Source organism: Geotrypetes seraphini, chromosome 2 (assembly GCF_902459505.1).
Source record: "Geotrypetes seraphini chromosome 2, aGeoSer1.1, whole genome shotgun sequence".
In the NCBI taxonomy this organism is placed as follows: domain Eukaryota; kingdom Metazoa; phylum Chordata; class Amphibia; order Gymnophiona; family Dermophiidae; genus Geotrypetes; species Geotrypetes seraphini.
Window position 1 is genome coordinate 328,881,167 of NC_047085.1, and position 16,326 is coordinate 328,897,492.

At 44.6% G+C, this 16,326-nt stretch overlaps 1 protein-coding gene across 1 annotated transcript in view; it reads right to left on the minus strand.

Annotated features, from left to right (window-relative positions):
* Window positions 1–16,326, minus strand: part of SACM1L (SAC1 like phosphatidylinositide phosphatase) — a 91,219-nt gene that overhangs the window by 47,639 nt on the left and 27,254 nt on the right. The window contains exons 4-7 of the mRNA XM_033930180.1: window positions 8,615–8,742; window positions 6,749–6,898; window positions 1,250–1,309; window positions 665–698 (exon numbers count right to left, since the gene is read on the minus strand). Coding sequence (XP_033786071.1) covers window positions 665–698; window positions 1,250–1,309; window positions 6,749–6,898; window positions 8,615–8,742 — 372 coding nt within the window. The remainder of the gene's footprint in view (window positions 1–664; window positions 699–1,249; window positions 1,310–6,748; window positions 6,899–8,614; window positions 8,743–16,326) is intronic.

The window sequence follows — 16,326 nt, forward strand, 5'->3', positions numbered from 1 at the left end:
CCTTCTCCCCCAGTGCAGCTTTGCCCTTGTTCTTCACACCTCTCATCCCCTTGTCCCTCTCGTTCTCCTGACCCATCACTCAGGCTATGGAGTTGCACTAGCATATTATTTCCCACAAACCTGATCCACTGAGCATCCTAAAAGTGGGCCGACACTACATCTGTGGTTCCCAAACCTATTCTAGCAGTCAAGTTTTCAGGATATCTGCAATGGATATTCATGAGAATAATTTGCATGCAAAGTTGAAGAGGTCTTCTAAAATCTTTATTAAAGTACTATCAAAGACTTCAAACTTTGACCGTGTCTGCCTCCATGATTTCCCTTCAGGTGTACATGTTTCAGATTTCCAGTGGCTTAGAGTTACCACTTGAAGCCACACAGCACACCAATTAACAGAGGAGATATGGCAGTGGTAACCAGCAGGAAGGATACTTGCATTGCAGAATAATGCTGGGAAAATTGTCCCTTGTTCAACAGGACCAAGAGAGTCAAAGCAATTCAAGTTTTGCCAACTTTGCAACCCAAGCACTGAACTAGTCCTACCGTGTTTTATGATGCCTCTCAGCGACTTGCTGTTTACACTGCACTCCTTAAACAACTGCTCTAAAAAATTTTGACTTGAGATCCAGCCAGTTGAAGGAAGTTAAAGCTATCAAAAGGATACATCCATGGATCACTGGAATAGCAAATCTGTGGATCTGATGGAAAAGGGAAAACATGAATTTTTAGAAATACTATTCTAGACTTTGTATAAAGCAAAAAGAAGCATTTTATCTGTACATTTAAGGGACAACTTACGGGGCAGGCACACACTTCACAGATACCTCCAAATATGTATGAACTGCACCCCCAATACACACCACTGCTCCCACATACTTAACTTGAATGATACTTTTACCATTATCTGGCACCAAGGAAACCCTTTTGTCCACCTGCTATGCAACTGCTCACTAGTTATGTAAGTTATGCATCTCAAGGGTGACAAAATAAAAGCAGATGTTCCACCACACATTAAATACATCAGCAAAAAGGAGGCCTGAAACTGGAAGCAGAGGACTTCTCCTACTTTACCATTATTTGAGGCAAAGGAATTGTAATTGCACACAAGCAAAGAAAAGGTCCTGTGCCATTATCCAGAGCATTTTTAGCTGAAAAATAAAACATTAAGACTTCTGCACCTGTGTTATGTGAGCTTTGAAGGAAGGCAAGCGTGGACACCAACCTAACCCCACCCAACCCTAGCAATTACCTCTGGCTGAGCTGCAAATTCTCGTAAGAGGTGCCCATTCCACACAAATCGTTGGTCTGCCTGAAAGTCAAGTGACAACTTTATTGCCCATCATCTCATGATGTCAGAATGCAAAGTCAAACTCCAATATTCTATGCTGACCTTTAATGTTAAGACAGCTGCAATAGAAAGGAAGATTTTGGTTCTTACCTCGGTAATCTTTTCTGTTAGAAGATATAGGATTTTGCACTGAAGCAGTTAACCTCCTATAGTCTTCCAATTCTTTTTCACCAGTGGAGAATAGCGCCCTCTTCAGATAGTACCAAAGCAATCAACTCTACTGAAACAGAAGAACGAACAAGGGGCATAGGGGTACTTCCCCGGAGACAACATACATCTCTGTTCAGCTATGTAGCTCATAATGAATAATCAACATGAACTTGCAACTTGAGAATACCTAGGAACCAACCTGCCCCGTCCCGTCCATACAAGCCTTAGTACTGCAATATTTAGCATATTCCTTCCTTATAACTCAAAGTTCTGGCTGGAGAGACACAGACAGACAAGAGAGACAGACAGAGAGATAGAGAGACAGACACAAAGACAGCAGACAGAGACAGAGAGATGTTCAGCTGGCAGGGCATTAAAAAAAAACAAACAAGAAATAGAAATTTTTTTTCTACCTTTGTTGTCTGGTTTCTGCTTCCCTCATCTTCTCATTCAATTCCTTCCATCTGTCTTCTCTCTGAGTCTTCCATTTGCTGTGTTACTGTACCTCTCCCTTCACCCCCCCTCCCAATTTGTCTGGCACTCATCTTCTTCCCTCCACTCCCCCATAGTCTGGCATCTGTCTTCTTCCCTTCCAGCGTCTTCTCCATGTCCTTTCAGCATCCTTCTCCCCACTCTGTCTACCCCATTTCCTTTCAGCGTCTTCCCCATTTCCTCCACCACCCTTCCCTCTCACCACCTCAACACCCTTCAGTACCCCTTGCACAGCTCCCTTCCTCCTTCCTACCTACCCAAATCTCCCTCCCTCCCTCCCCTTTACCATCACGGCGCATTTTGAGTAACTTTCACAAAATCATTGGAGCCTGCAAACAGTTGCGTCAGAGGAGAAGCTTCCGCCCACACACGCATGATACTGCTTGCAGGGTCCGATGGCTTTGTGAACGTTAATCAAAATGCACCGCGAAGGTAAGGGGGAAGGAGATAAGATAGATTTGGGTAGGAAGGAGGGAGGTGACCGCGCGCATTCCTTCCCTTAATTGCAGGGACAAAGCCATTCACCGCTCCATGGGGCAGTGGATGGCCTTGTCCCCGTACCCGCAGTGAGCACTTTTTCTCCCCTCACCATTTCGGTGACATGAGCACTATCCTATAAGACCCCAAAGGATAAAAAGAATAGCTGTAAATTTTTTTTAACTCATCCAAATGACAGGAAAATAAAACTTGTGACGGACACCAGCAATGTCCAAGGCAAAAAACAGGTAAATCAGAAGTCTGCACAGGGTAGGCCGTACTGAAACCTATGACTAACAAAAGAAAGATTACCAATGTAATAACCTAATCTTCTATTCTCTTACAAAGACTTAGGATAATGTACTGAAACCAATGTACCAAAGCAATGCTAGATGTCTAGGGAGAGAAAGATGAGCCTGCCCGCAGCACCAAGGATCCAATAATGGCATCCTCTCAGACCACCATATTCACTGTAAAACCTTGTAAAAAAGGTATGAAGAGTAGACCAAGTAGATGCTCTACAGACTTCATTGGATGGAACAGCCCAGGACTCCACCCAAGCGGCAACACTTCTAGTTGAATATGCTCTAATAGAGAAAGGTAGCAAGTTTTCCAGCAGGCAATATAAAGAAGAAATTGCTATGCAAATCCATCTGGCAATTGAAGCTGGCCTGCCCTGTCTTGATTGGCTGGTCAGCATAAAAAGATGGTCAGATAGACAGGAATCATTGGTCCTCTCCAGGTAGTGAAAGATTATTTCGCACATCTAGCCTCTGCAAAATCCTATCCTCTGTGGCTGAACCCGTAGGGTGAAAAAGCGAGCAAACAAATCTTTTGATTGATGTGAAAAGTTGAGACCCAAGGTCTAAAAGGGACACGTCTTGCAGAGGCTCATATGGAGCCTGAGATAGACCCTTCAAAACAACATTAAGGTCCCATAACAGGAAAGGCTGATACAATCTGAGCGTTCCCCTCAAGAACCAAGAAATGACCAGACGAGACGCTAGTGACTGCTTACCTCCAAGCCCGAAAAGTACCAGAAGCCTGTTACCTGTACTTTGAGGGACAAGACCGATAGGCCTCTATTTGATCCGGGTTACAAAAATGTCAGGATCACCAGAATTGGTGCCTAACAAGGTTCTAACTGCTCCTTGGCACACCATAACTGGAAAGCAAACGTCGAAGGCTTCTTGGCTTTAAGGAGGGTCACAACGACTACCTGCAAATAACCCTTACGGGTTAGGGCCGTGTACCGAAGAGCCATGCTGTAAGACCAAAGCACTTTGGATTCTCCATGGGAATTAGGCCCCAACAGAGGAGCCCTGGATGAACCGGCAGCTTGACACACTTATCTCTTTGTAGTCACACCAGATCCACATACCAAGGCCGGTGAGGCAAATTTGGGGCCACCTGTATCACTAGAACCTGGTGGCCTGTGACTTTGCGGATGATCCAGCCGACCATGACCTACGGTGGGAACACAGAGTAGACTCTCTGTGGGCTAGGGCATCCAAGTCTACACTTCAGCTCTACGACTGTAGAAGCAATCTCCTTTTGTGTTCTTGGCTAAGGCTATGAGATCCATTTCCGGTCTTCCCCAGCATCTCACAATGAGGCTGAACACTCTGGGAGAAGGACCATTCCCCTGGATTCAGAGTCTGACTGCTTAAGAAGTCAGCCTAGACATTCTCTACTCATGTCATATGAGCTGCTAAGAGTGCCTATTAAGTGAGCTTCCGCCCACTTGAACATCTGTGCCCCCCAGGCTTCTAGTACCTCCTTGCCTGTTCACATAAGCTACCATAGTGGCAGTCAGAAAATATTCTAACTGCCTTTCCTGTCAGGAGAGTCTCTAATGCTTTCAACGCCAAATGAATGGCTCTCAGTTCGACAATTTATAGACCATTTGCGTTCCGATGAGGTCCACTTGCCCTGGAGAGGTCGACCACAGCAGTGTGACCCCAGCCGCTCAGGCTGGAGTCGGTCACGAGTGTTTCACCCATGAGGTAATTGAGGGACATGCCCTTTGATAAAGCATTCCCCTGGAGCCACCAACGTAAGTTGCATCAAGCCTCCGATGAATAGGGGAGCTGCATCTGCAAAGAATGGATTTGGAGGAGGAGGGAATCCTGGAGTGGGTGCATATGTGCTCTTGCCCAGGAAACAACTTCCAGGGAGGGCGCCATCAAGCCCAGCAACTGAAGGTAATGCCAGGCTGTAGGGCTCAGTAACGCTAAGATCTGTGGTCTGCTTCCTGAGCTGTTTGCGTGGCATGGGGAGGAAGACATGGCCTTTTGCTGTGTCAACTGGACTTCTAGATATTCCAAGCACCAAGTCGGCTGTAATTGACTAGCTGACTCCCTGGAGGATATACACCACCTGCTGCACAGAATGTACACCTTTGTCTTGAGGGAGTTCAGATTAGCCAATCGTTCACAGGCCCATGCTACGAAGGAGGCAGTCACTACCGCTTTGACACCCAAAGCCAGTGCTTCAAACTATCTTTAAGGACCACGTCCACCTCGCGATTCTGCTCGTCCTTCAGCATCACCCCTTGCTCACTAGGAAGGGAGGTATACAATCATTTGAAGAGTGGAATCCACCTTTGACTGAGAAAACAGCTGTTTGAAGTCCAGAGCCATTGGATAAAGCCTGGACATAGCTTTTGCCACCTTTAGGGGACTCCCATTGGTCAGCGACTTGACGACATGTGTCTGGAGGAGTCGGAAAAAAAAGTCTGCGTTTTGTACCGCTCATAATGGAACACTGGGAGGTGGAGGGCTGCTGAAGGTGTGTCCAAAATGACATGCGAGATAAGTTGTGATCTTGAAAAGATGGCACACTGATAGATCGTCTCCCTGATCGATAGCAGCTACAACCTCCTGACCCAGACAGTGACCCTAATCATCTAAGGATGCAGTGGATCCCTGAGATAATAAAAGGCATGGAAAGGGACTTCCGGTCCTGCTCCGAGTAGTCACTAATGCTTGGAGCAGACTTGTTCCGAGGCAGAGGAGCCTGCTGGGGACTTTAATCTCCCTGTACCAGATCACGCATGCTCACCCCATCCCAGGCCCGTCAGATAAGCTTTCCAAAAAGGACAGTCTGAAAACTGCTGGACAGAAGGCCCAAAGGACTCCTGCAGGACCCCTGACTGGGGTAGTTGGACCTCTACTGTCTCCATGCACTTGCGTTTCGCACCCTTGTTGCATGTGGCTTCTGAATGGGATTCTCTTCCCTGAAGCCTGGAGTTTTGGGGATTCTCCCGCCCTGGAGGACTCTAAGGAGGCTGAGCCTGAAGCTCCCACCCCTTACTCCGGTGCCACATAGAACACGGCTGCTCGTCTGCTGCCAAAGCTGCACAAAAAAAAGGCATTAAACAGGGGAAGATTGGCCTGAAGGATCCATTAGAGATGATCCTTGGGGAAAATGAGAAGTTTTAGAAGCAGAAAAAAAGCTTTTGCCAAAAAAAGAAGTAAAAAAAACCCAACAAAAAAAAAAAAAAAACACACCCCACAAAGAAAACCAAAAAAACCCAATAAAAATCCCAGATGTCCGCCACCTGTAAATTGCACAAAAAATGGCCTTGGCAGCTTTACTGAAAAACAACAACAAAAAAAAAAAAGTCAATGGCATTTTGTAGGTGGGGGGAACCCAATTCTAACCCAAGAAAACCTCAGATCTACTTTTTTCAGCCCCCCTCCCACACACACACATACACAATTTTCCCCATAGGGAATAATGGGGAGTACTCACCGACTTCTGGTGCCTGTGTCAGTTTGTAGCAGCCTGCTTGCAGGGAAAGGATGAGGATGTAGATATGACATGGAGGTAAAATAGCTTTTCTTAGCAGGTTGGTGAGCGAGGAAGATTAAGTAGGAGAATGTGGTAACAATTCAGGATTATATTTGTGGTGGCATGCGAGCTTTAGTGAGCTTCAGTACAGAATCCTATGTCTTTGCAACAGAAAGGCTGTTACACTTAGGAGGCATAATGTGAATCAGTATAAAAGACAGAACAGTGCTGAAGGATGTCCAAGTAAATGAAAGAGCAAAGATTAAAATCAGTATCTTTTTTACAGCTTGATAAAAATGGTATGTCAAAGAGGTCTCATCTCCCCACAATATGTACAAACCGTGTTCCCAATCAATCACTGGATCATTTCCCACCCCTCTTAAGTTCAGTCTGACACGAAGTAGACATGAAAAGAGCTGGTATGATCAGTGCACACCAGAGCCCCTTGCCAAAGAACAGATGAGCCCATCCCACCAAGGGACTCACCCGTTCCAGCAGGCTCATCTCCTGAAATTCTGGACTGGTGTTGGCCAGTCGCTGCAAAGTGTGTGTCAGGTCATATGATGTGGAGAAGTAGAATCCGTCCACAGCCAGGACATGGTTCATCATCACTAGGAAGTATTTATTGTCCTGTATCTGGCAAGGGAAGAAATGCAAGAAATGGAACACACAAAATTAACATAATGCAAAGCAAACAGGATGTACTTTCTTACCCTCTGCAATCAAACTGGAAATAGTAACTTGTGACAGTGAAAAAGCAGCCACCCTGTGTTCAAATAAGTATAAATATTTACAGAGCCATAAATAAAACAGTGTAATATGTAGATGAGGAGAGTGTGGTGTAGTGGTTAGAGCTACAGCCTCAGCACTCTGAGGATGTGAGTTCAAACCACATGCTGCTCCTTATGACCCTGGGCAAGTCACTTAATCCTCCACTGTCCCAAGTACATTCGATAGACTGTGAGCCTGCAGGGACAGATAGGGAAAATGCTTGAGTATCTGAATATAAACCACTTAGGCTTTAAGCGGTAGGTATATAAATACTTAAATAGACTTGAAACTCCTGCTGCTCAGCCTTTGGATAACCTCTTCATGTGCCCAGCAGAAAGAGCAGTCTGACACTGATCTTTTTCCCCTGCCACTGACATGAAGAGGGGAAGAGCTGCCAGGCACAAGATGGAGACATTTAGCACCTAAGGGCATGATTTTCCATCTGGTTTACCAATTATACATCAACAATGTTTTCAAGCAACAAGAAAAACTACCTGAGAAAAAGTTGAACAATGCAATAAAAATGAGCAACTTTTGTATGAGGTCATAAGACCATAAGAATATCCTTACTGGGATCAGACCAATAGTCTATCAAGCCCAGTAGCCCGTTCTCGCGGTGGCCAATCCAGGTCACCAACACCTGGCCAAAACCCAAGGAGTAGCAATATCCACGCTACTGATCCAGGGCAAGCCGTGGCTTCCCCCATGTCTCTCTCAAGTAAAAGCAATACATGCTTAAGGAATGATGCCTTTCAGTGTGACAAGTAAACCAACTACAAACCCAGAGAACACAGTAGAAGAGCAAGGATCATTGAATGCCACAGTTCATACAACTCAATATTTCCACACAGTGCCAGGTCAGCCTGGACCAAGCAGTGAAAATATGATAGGGGGATGGGGCTAGCCACTTCTGAAAATGGCCTAAGGCAGCACAGTTTCAGAGGTGGGAGGTCACCATCTCTACAGAAGACTTAGCATGGTTGGCATGGGGCTTTGGTTATCCATATGGCTCATGGCATACCTCATCCACCCTTTCCAAAACAGGATATTCAATGGAAGAGATAATGACAGGCCTCAAGCTCACAAGTATCTTTACCAGCTGTATTGATTCTTTTTTAGAGATACTACCAGTATCTAAAAAACTCAAATTGTGCTGACCTATAGAAGTCATGGAAGAGATGGTAGGAATTAGAGGGGAAAAAAGGCCTCAATCTCCCCTGGGGAGAGGGGTGCACAAAATGGCTGAATGTTTACCTAGTGTGTCATGTACCTTGGGGAAACAGAAAGGCATGCCAGGATCCTACAATTCTGAAAGAAAAAAAATTGGATGCAACAGATATGGAACAGCCTACACTATGTACTAATGTTAACAATGTTGGAAACTGGAAAAATTGTTTAAAAAAGGTCAAGTCTTTTTCAGAGGATAATTAGGAGTAGTTGTTCCTTTTGTCCTCACCCCCACACACAAAATAATCAACAGAACAAGGGTATTCTGCCTTTGGATATCTATTTTGAAAGTCAGGCCATGATATCATTTACCACATGAAATCATTTATTGTTGCCGTTCTAGTTGTCTCATACCTGGGTATCAGTCAAGTGTAGCATAGTCTTCTTGTAGGAAAGGATATCAAAGTCTGTTGCTTTCCAGATTGCATGATTTAGCAAGTCCCCAATTTTTTTCTTCTTTGTTATTATGATAAGATAATTACCTGTCAAAAACAAAACCAGGAGGGGTCAGTGACCATTTTACCATAAAATGACTAAAGGAAAAATGATCAGTAGCAGCACACTGAGCCAGCAAGGAGCATACACAGGACCAAGGAAGTGATATAATTGAATTATCTAAAAATTAAAGTCCAAAGGAAGCTCAAATGCCTTATAGATGGAGGCGCAACTGACCATGTGGCCTAGGATGCAGCCTTGTAGTTTCAGGGAAACTTGGGCTGGCTGTACTGGCTCAGAAAGGGAAGTAAAACAGCCATTAAGGTTAGTCTACAGACGGCATTTCTCCAGCCTAAGGTTCTCTTAGCTGTTCAGGCACATCATTTGAGGAGGAGAGAAAAATGCTTTTTGTTTGATTTAGTAAACAAGAATTCACATCAGGATGGATATAGACTTTTGTTTCAAAATTTAGAGAAGCTGTTTGAATGAAGGCTGCTTTTTAATTTCCACTTTATTGAAGTTTCTTGTAATTTAATACATTTGATTGAAAAAATAAAAAGGATGCAAAAAAAAGTAAACCACAGAAACAGAAAATTTAGGCCCCAAAGTAAACTAAAAAAGGTGCATGGGGCAGGGGGAAGAGATGTCAAGAAAGTCACCTTTACAAGACAAAAAAAACAAAACCCACCACACCCAACACAGAATGTGTTGTCAAAATATACTAAATTTAGATACAGTACTACAACCCAAATCTTCAACCTCCACTCCAGTTGTCAGGTGAGGCCCTAGCCAACTTGTTGGGCAGACTGGATGGACCATGAGGATCTTTTCTGCCATCACTTACTGTGTAAACTTTTATTTTATCTCACCCCAAGAGACATTTTTTCAGATTCACAAGGTCAAAGTAAATCTTTTCCCTTTAGCTGTGGAGAATTTAAGAAACAAAAATCACATCTAGCACCAACACATGCGACTTAATCTTCCTCACTCTGACCACATCAGACACAAGAGCCACTTTCTGACCACAAATGGAGACTGTCTTATTCTTAAAGAAATACTTGAACAGGAGCCCAATGCTTATTTCTAGAGCAGCCCTAAGAGGAAATGTTATCTGACAACTCCAGGAAAGCGGAAATGCCTAATCTGCCTACCAAGACCAACTGTCTACTACCCGTCCCTGCAGGAACTCAATTTTCTTTCCCCGTCCCTGTGAGTTCTGTCACTGTCCCTGTCCCATTCATGTAAGCACTGCCTTAGCCGCACAAGCCTCGAACACTTAGGATTTTAAAATGTTTGAGACTTGTGCAGATGAGGACAGAGCTTGCAGGAATGGGACAGAGATAGGCAAAGAACTCGCCGGGACAGGAAAATGAGTTCCCGCAGGGACAAACTAGTCCCCGTGTCGTTCTCTAGTTTACATTTAGGTACTCGAGCATTCTTCCCATCTGTCTCGGCAGGCTCACAATCTAACGTACCTGGGGCAATGGAGGATTGAGCGACTTGCCCAGATCACAAGCAGCAGCATGGGACTTGAACCCAGAACTTCAAGGTTTTGAGGCTGTAGCTCTAACTACTAGGTCACTGTTGTCTCCTTGCTGATATACAGAATGTTTTAGAGATTAAGGGCTCCCTATCTGGGATCTTCAGGATATCCCCTCAAATATCATATTCCATAGTTTCTAGGGCAAGAAAAATCTGGTTTGCAATTTGAGATTTGTTAAATTTTTCCCCACTTTATTGACAGATTCTCCTAGATCTCAATTTTATTATGGAGAGCAAACTACCCCTAACCTAAACCTGTTTCATCAATACCTCCCCTGCCCCACACCCCAAGGAACCAGGTTACCTTTCCGCACCCCCTTCCAAATTTGGTAAAAGTGGCCCTAGAAAAAAAAAAGTCACTCGTCTTCATAAGAGTTTAAAAGAAGGCTCTTATTGTCTGGATAAATATGAAATCTCTAGCCTTCTTGGAAAAAAAAAAAAAAAAGCCATCTTTGGGCTATAATTTTCAAACAAACAGAATCTCAGCCTCCAAACGTTGGTCATTAATTACTTAAGAGCTCAGGGCAAAAGTGCCAGTCAGAACCCTCTGCATAAAAAACTCTCCCAGACTGCTCAACACATGCACAAAATATTTTAAAATATGCTCTAAAATAAAATCTTATGGAGACGTCTTAAAGTGACCCTCCAATGACACAAGTCATTTTGTAACAGTGATAATTTACTCACCAGTGGTTAGCCTGTGACTAAGCTGACATCCTGAGCTTTGTCTTGAACTGAATATTTTCTTTGTTGCCCTTGCAACACTTCTCCCTCCGTATTCGCTGTGATAGGGGATTAACAGACCCGCGAATACAGAAAAACCACAAATAACCTTTTCATATGTTATTCGCTGTTTTGTTTTTTTATTAAAAACTACTGCGAATATGGTGAAACCGCGAATAACATGGTGGGAGACCTGGCCTGTTCCTGAAGGAGAGGCAAAACACGGTGACGAAAGTGCTGGGAATCAGCGATTTCTCTATGCAAGCTGATGTCATTTGGGGGGAGGAGCCAGCAAGCTAAAAACTGCAAATAATCGAAACCACGAATAAGGAGGGAGAAGTGTAGTTTATTTTGCTTGTCCCAGAGCAATTGAGATCTTTTCTTGATTGAAGAAAGCCCCAATCTCACAGACAGACCCTATACCTCTTTCAGAGACTGGTAGTTTAAAAGGAAAGAACTTTTTTTTTTTTAATCTATCAAGTTTTCATCATTATCATTTATACAAATAATAATAAAGAAAGGAGTAAGGAAAGAACATTAAGCCCGTTTTTGTATTATAATTTTTCCTCCCCACTTCTCCACAGTTGTATTTTTCCACCCCTCAGATTTAGGTCAAATGTGATTGGGGGGGGGGAAATTAAGTAGTATTTTCCTATATGAGGTTAACATTTAAGTTTTTGATTTATTTTTCCCTCTCTCGTTTAGATAACCTTGATAGGCGATATATAAAAACCTAATAAAACTTGAAACTTGATGCTTGCAATCGTTTTAAATTTCAATAAATATAAAATGGAATAAAAACCCAAAACAAAACCCTAAACACATATCATGAGCATTAAAGTCAGAAACACATCACACAATTACCAAACCATCTCTGTGGCAATACTGGACACACGCATAGCCATCAATACAGGATAATGCTCATCCAGAACAGTGGAAGGACTGCTTTGTCAAAATCCAGGAGAGATGCACAACTTAGTTGTATGCAAACCTGTGCCTGATCAGATTCTTGCTTTTACCATAGACACCAGTTACGGCCACTCTCTCACTTAAATACAACTTATCTATATGAAAGAATTCCCTCTCCTAACCCATCTCTCACAGGAAACAAAGAAGAAAATAAAAAAACCTTACAAAATAGAATCTATAGTAATAGAAAAAATATACACAAATACATACATTAAAGACACGCACACAAAAAATAGATACAAACTGAATAGGGGAAACCCTTGTGTAGGGACAGGAGGCAGTGAATAAGTAGCCTTAGGCCCTGCACACACTAAGGAAAAATTACATATCATACCTGATAATTTTCTTTCCTTTAATCACAGCAGATGAATCCACGGAACTGTCATAAGCTTTGGCAGTACAGTAAAACCTTGGATTGCAAGTAACTTGGTTTGCAAGTGTTTATTAAATTTTAACTTGATATACAAGCAATGTCTTGCAATACAAGTACATACAGTATATACACACATTACAATTAAGCCGATGGTTCTTTTCTCTCCAACACTGCAGGAGTGTAGTGACTGTTCTAAACGAGCGAGGTCTTGCAATATAAGTATGTATAGTATTTTGTACTACAGTTTTGGGGTTGTGGAACGAATCGTCTTGAGTTTCCATTATTTTCTATGGGGATATTTGCTTTGATACACGAGTGCTTTGGATTACAAGCATGCTTCTGGAATGAATTATGCTCGCAAACCAAGGTTTTACTGTATATCAAATTTTAATAAACATACGAGTGAGTTGTGTCCATCCACCATCAAGTGGAGAGAGAGAGTACCAAGCAGAGTTCTGGTGTATAGGATGGTATCCTCACAGGTAAGCCAGAATTCCTCATAACAAAGCAGTAGGATCAACCCACCGAGAAAGAACTCTCTCCTCACCCTAATACTACAGTTGACAAAAACGCCAAATCCACATAGACCACAGAACAAACCCTACAAACTAAAAAGGAAATGAGACAAAGGAATAGAAAGAATCAGAAAGAGTGCGACCCTGGAACCATGTGCTGTGACTAGAGAAAAGTGACTAGCGTAAAAGAAAATCATACACACATAATTTTCCCTTCCCTGTCATCAGCAGCAGATGAATCCAGAGACGAGTGGGATGTAGCAAAGCAGTCCTCAGTACGGTGGGACAGAAAACAGCAAATGAGATCCAAAGCTAGGCTTTCCGCCAGCCCCCAAGACATGAATGATGGGTCAAGGCAGAACTGTTCTCTCTAAGAAACAACACATAGATTGCCCAACCAAAGGAGCTCTACCTTGGACAGACCTAGCAGCCCCACCGAAGGCAAGATCAGAAGCTACACACCAAGCCTCCAAGGAGCGTGATGTGTTCCACCAAATGCAAAGAACACCCCCCTCCCGATCTCTACAGGAATCCAGACCAAAATCTCAGCCTGCCTGTCCAACACTGTCCTCTCCTGCTCTGGCTGGATTGTCCCGAGTACTACTTTCCTGTTCAATCAGTTCTGTTTATAAATGTTGAGCAGGATATTATACATCAATAGAGATGTCCTCATTCATTTATATATTGAGAAAGATTGAAAAACTTCTTCCGATATATCTCAATATATCATAATAAATATTTCATCAAGAACTTCATCAAATATTTAATTCCTTATTAATTTCATTTAGGCAATATGGGATAAGACCTCAGTGGCTACATCTGTACAGAATAAGATCTGTTATAGTACAGAATTCCTAACGTAGCTAGCCTCCTCATTGGTCTTGTCCCTGCTACCTCTCTTATGTTAAATAATCTTAATCTCAGTATTTCTTTAAGTATTAAATATTTTTGTGAGGGGGGTCACGTGATGCACTCATCCTGATCAGACGTGTCTGAGTACCTCTCCCGAACTCTGGGCTGATTTTTAGCCATATCCCGCTCTATATCTGCCTCTCCAGCCTGTTTTCTTTGGCTAAAGTCTGGGGCAAGTTCTTGGCTGCTCGTCGGTACCAATTCTGGCAGGGGCGCTCCGTTATGCCGGCCAGAGTCCAGAGGTCTGCTAAAGTTGTACGAGGCCCTGCTACACCAGCTAAGATGGCGGACCATACTCCCTCTGACCGCATGCAGCTTACCCCAAACATCATGCTGCAGGCCGATGCGATCGAGGAGCTGAAAAAACATCTTACCACCTTTTTGGATGACAAACTGACTCGATTGCAATCCACGGTCGACGGTCTTAAAGATTCGGTGGAGCGGCAGACCACTCGCCTGCAACACGTGGAGGACAGGGTCTCGGCGCAGGACGATCGCACGGTGGCTCTGGAGGCGGGAGTCAGAGCCCTGGAGGAGAAATGCCGCAAATTGGAGGATCGGGCTGAGGATATTGAGAACCGGAGCCGTAGAAATAACATACGGCTTATCGGACTTCCAGAGTCACTTTCGGGTGCGGATTTGCATGCCCTGGTCTCCACGTGGCTACCCAAGGAGCTGGGGATGGATACTGGAGATTCGCCCCTCTTGGTCGAGAGAGTGCATCGGATCGGAGCCTACAGGGAGGGAGAACGGAAGCCGAGGCCGGTCATTGCCCGCATCCTTAATTTCGCTGACAAGACTAAGCTTATGATTCATTATAAAGCGAAAGGCACTGTCACGTATGAGGGCCAGCGGCTTCTCTTGTTTCAAGATTACTCTCCTCGTGTCTCCGAACAGCGCCGTGCTATGGCTCCGTATTGCACGCAGCTACACTCGAAGCAGATGCGTTTTGCCTTGCAATACCCGGCAAAGCTGCGGGTCCACCATGCCAACAAATCGCATTATTTTAACACCCCGGCGGAGATTCGAGCCTTTCTAGAGAGCTTGCCAGCCTGAGTATCCTGCACTTGCCTGTACATTACCGTTCCAGTCTGCACCGCATCGGAGGCTTGATCCTGCTCTGTGCCCTGTGAGGTTGATACCCGGCTGCAACATGGCTGATCTGGACATTGTGTGATATTTATTTTTCTGCTTTGGCTTCTTTCCTCCTTCTCCCTCTATTCTTTGCTGTTTGGGGTCCTATGGGATCCGGGTGTGCACCGTTGTTTCCAGTGGGAGGGTGAGCTGGTGATCCCTGGGCCCTAGATCGAGCGGACATGGCTTCGGGGTCCTATCTCTTATTTTTCCTCTTTTTTCCTCTTTCTATTCTCTATCTTGCACATGTGATCTGACTATGATTATTCTCCTTGCATGGAGGGGGCTCGAAGCTGTGTGCTCCTTTTTGTGCGCCTGTTTCTGCTAGTTGCTGCCTTTTTGGCTTCTGTTATCAGCCGGGCAGTGAGTGGGGCACTTGCTGTTGAGCACTTGCTGTTGAGTCCCCCACGCTTTTTTGATTTTCTCCTTATCTGGGGTTTTGCCTGCTGTCTCTACCGTCTTCTCACTTTCCTCTCCTGGACCTTGGGGGGGGGTTGGAGGGGGGATTTGGGTCCGGGGTGGATTGTTTGGATATGTGGGGGTAGTCGTTCTATGGCTCTAGTGGGTCTCCGGGAGATTGTAATGAGAAATAACTATGCTTTGCTCCTATCTTGCTGTGTATCTGCTTCTTGATCTGATTGGTTTTGCCCCCTGATGGGATGCTGTTTTTAGGACTGCTGGGCATTTCATCGGGGCATGAGGGGATTTCTTTTCATTCACTTTTGGGAGGTAGGGGTGTCCAGGTGTGTTGGGAGTATAGCTTTGTTGGGTATGAGCTAGCGGGCAGGGGTTTGGTAGCTTAACAGCGTGGGTATAGACTGGGGTGTTTTGGGGTGGGGTAGGGAGTCAAGGTTAGGTTAGCGGGAGTTTCTTTTCTGCCTGATATCGGCTGAGGGTAAGGGAGGGGGGTGGGATGGTTGAGTGCAGACAGTTTTCCTTGGGATTGGGGTATTGGAAAGTCAGGGGAGGACTTTTCGGGAGTGGGGAGTGAGGTGGTAGGGGGGGTATGATGTGTGTTGTATGGCTGTGGATGCTTGTCGGGGGGGGTGTGAGTTGGGGGGGTGGGGTGGAGATTAAGGGTCGTGCTGACTGGGGGACCGGAGGGGCTGCGGGACACCTGTTTTTCTCTGGAGCCGGGCTTGGCTGGGAGGTCCGGTTTCTGGCATGTTTTTCTTTCTTTGCTAATAGATTGCTATGGTGGCTTTTTTTGCTCAGCAGTTATGGTTAACTTAACTGTAGTTACTCTGAATGTAGATGGTATACACTCTCCGATTAAACGCAAGAAAATTCTCACTTGGCTTCGGCAACACCACGTCGACGTAGCCTTCCTGCAGGAAACCCACCTGACGGGTACTGAACATGAGAAACTACGGAGAGAATGGGTAGGAGATGTGAGTTACTCCGCTTACAATGGAAGGCAGAGAGGGGTGGCCATTTTAATGCACAAACACATACCGTTCCAC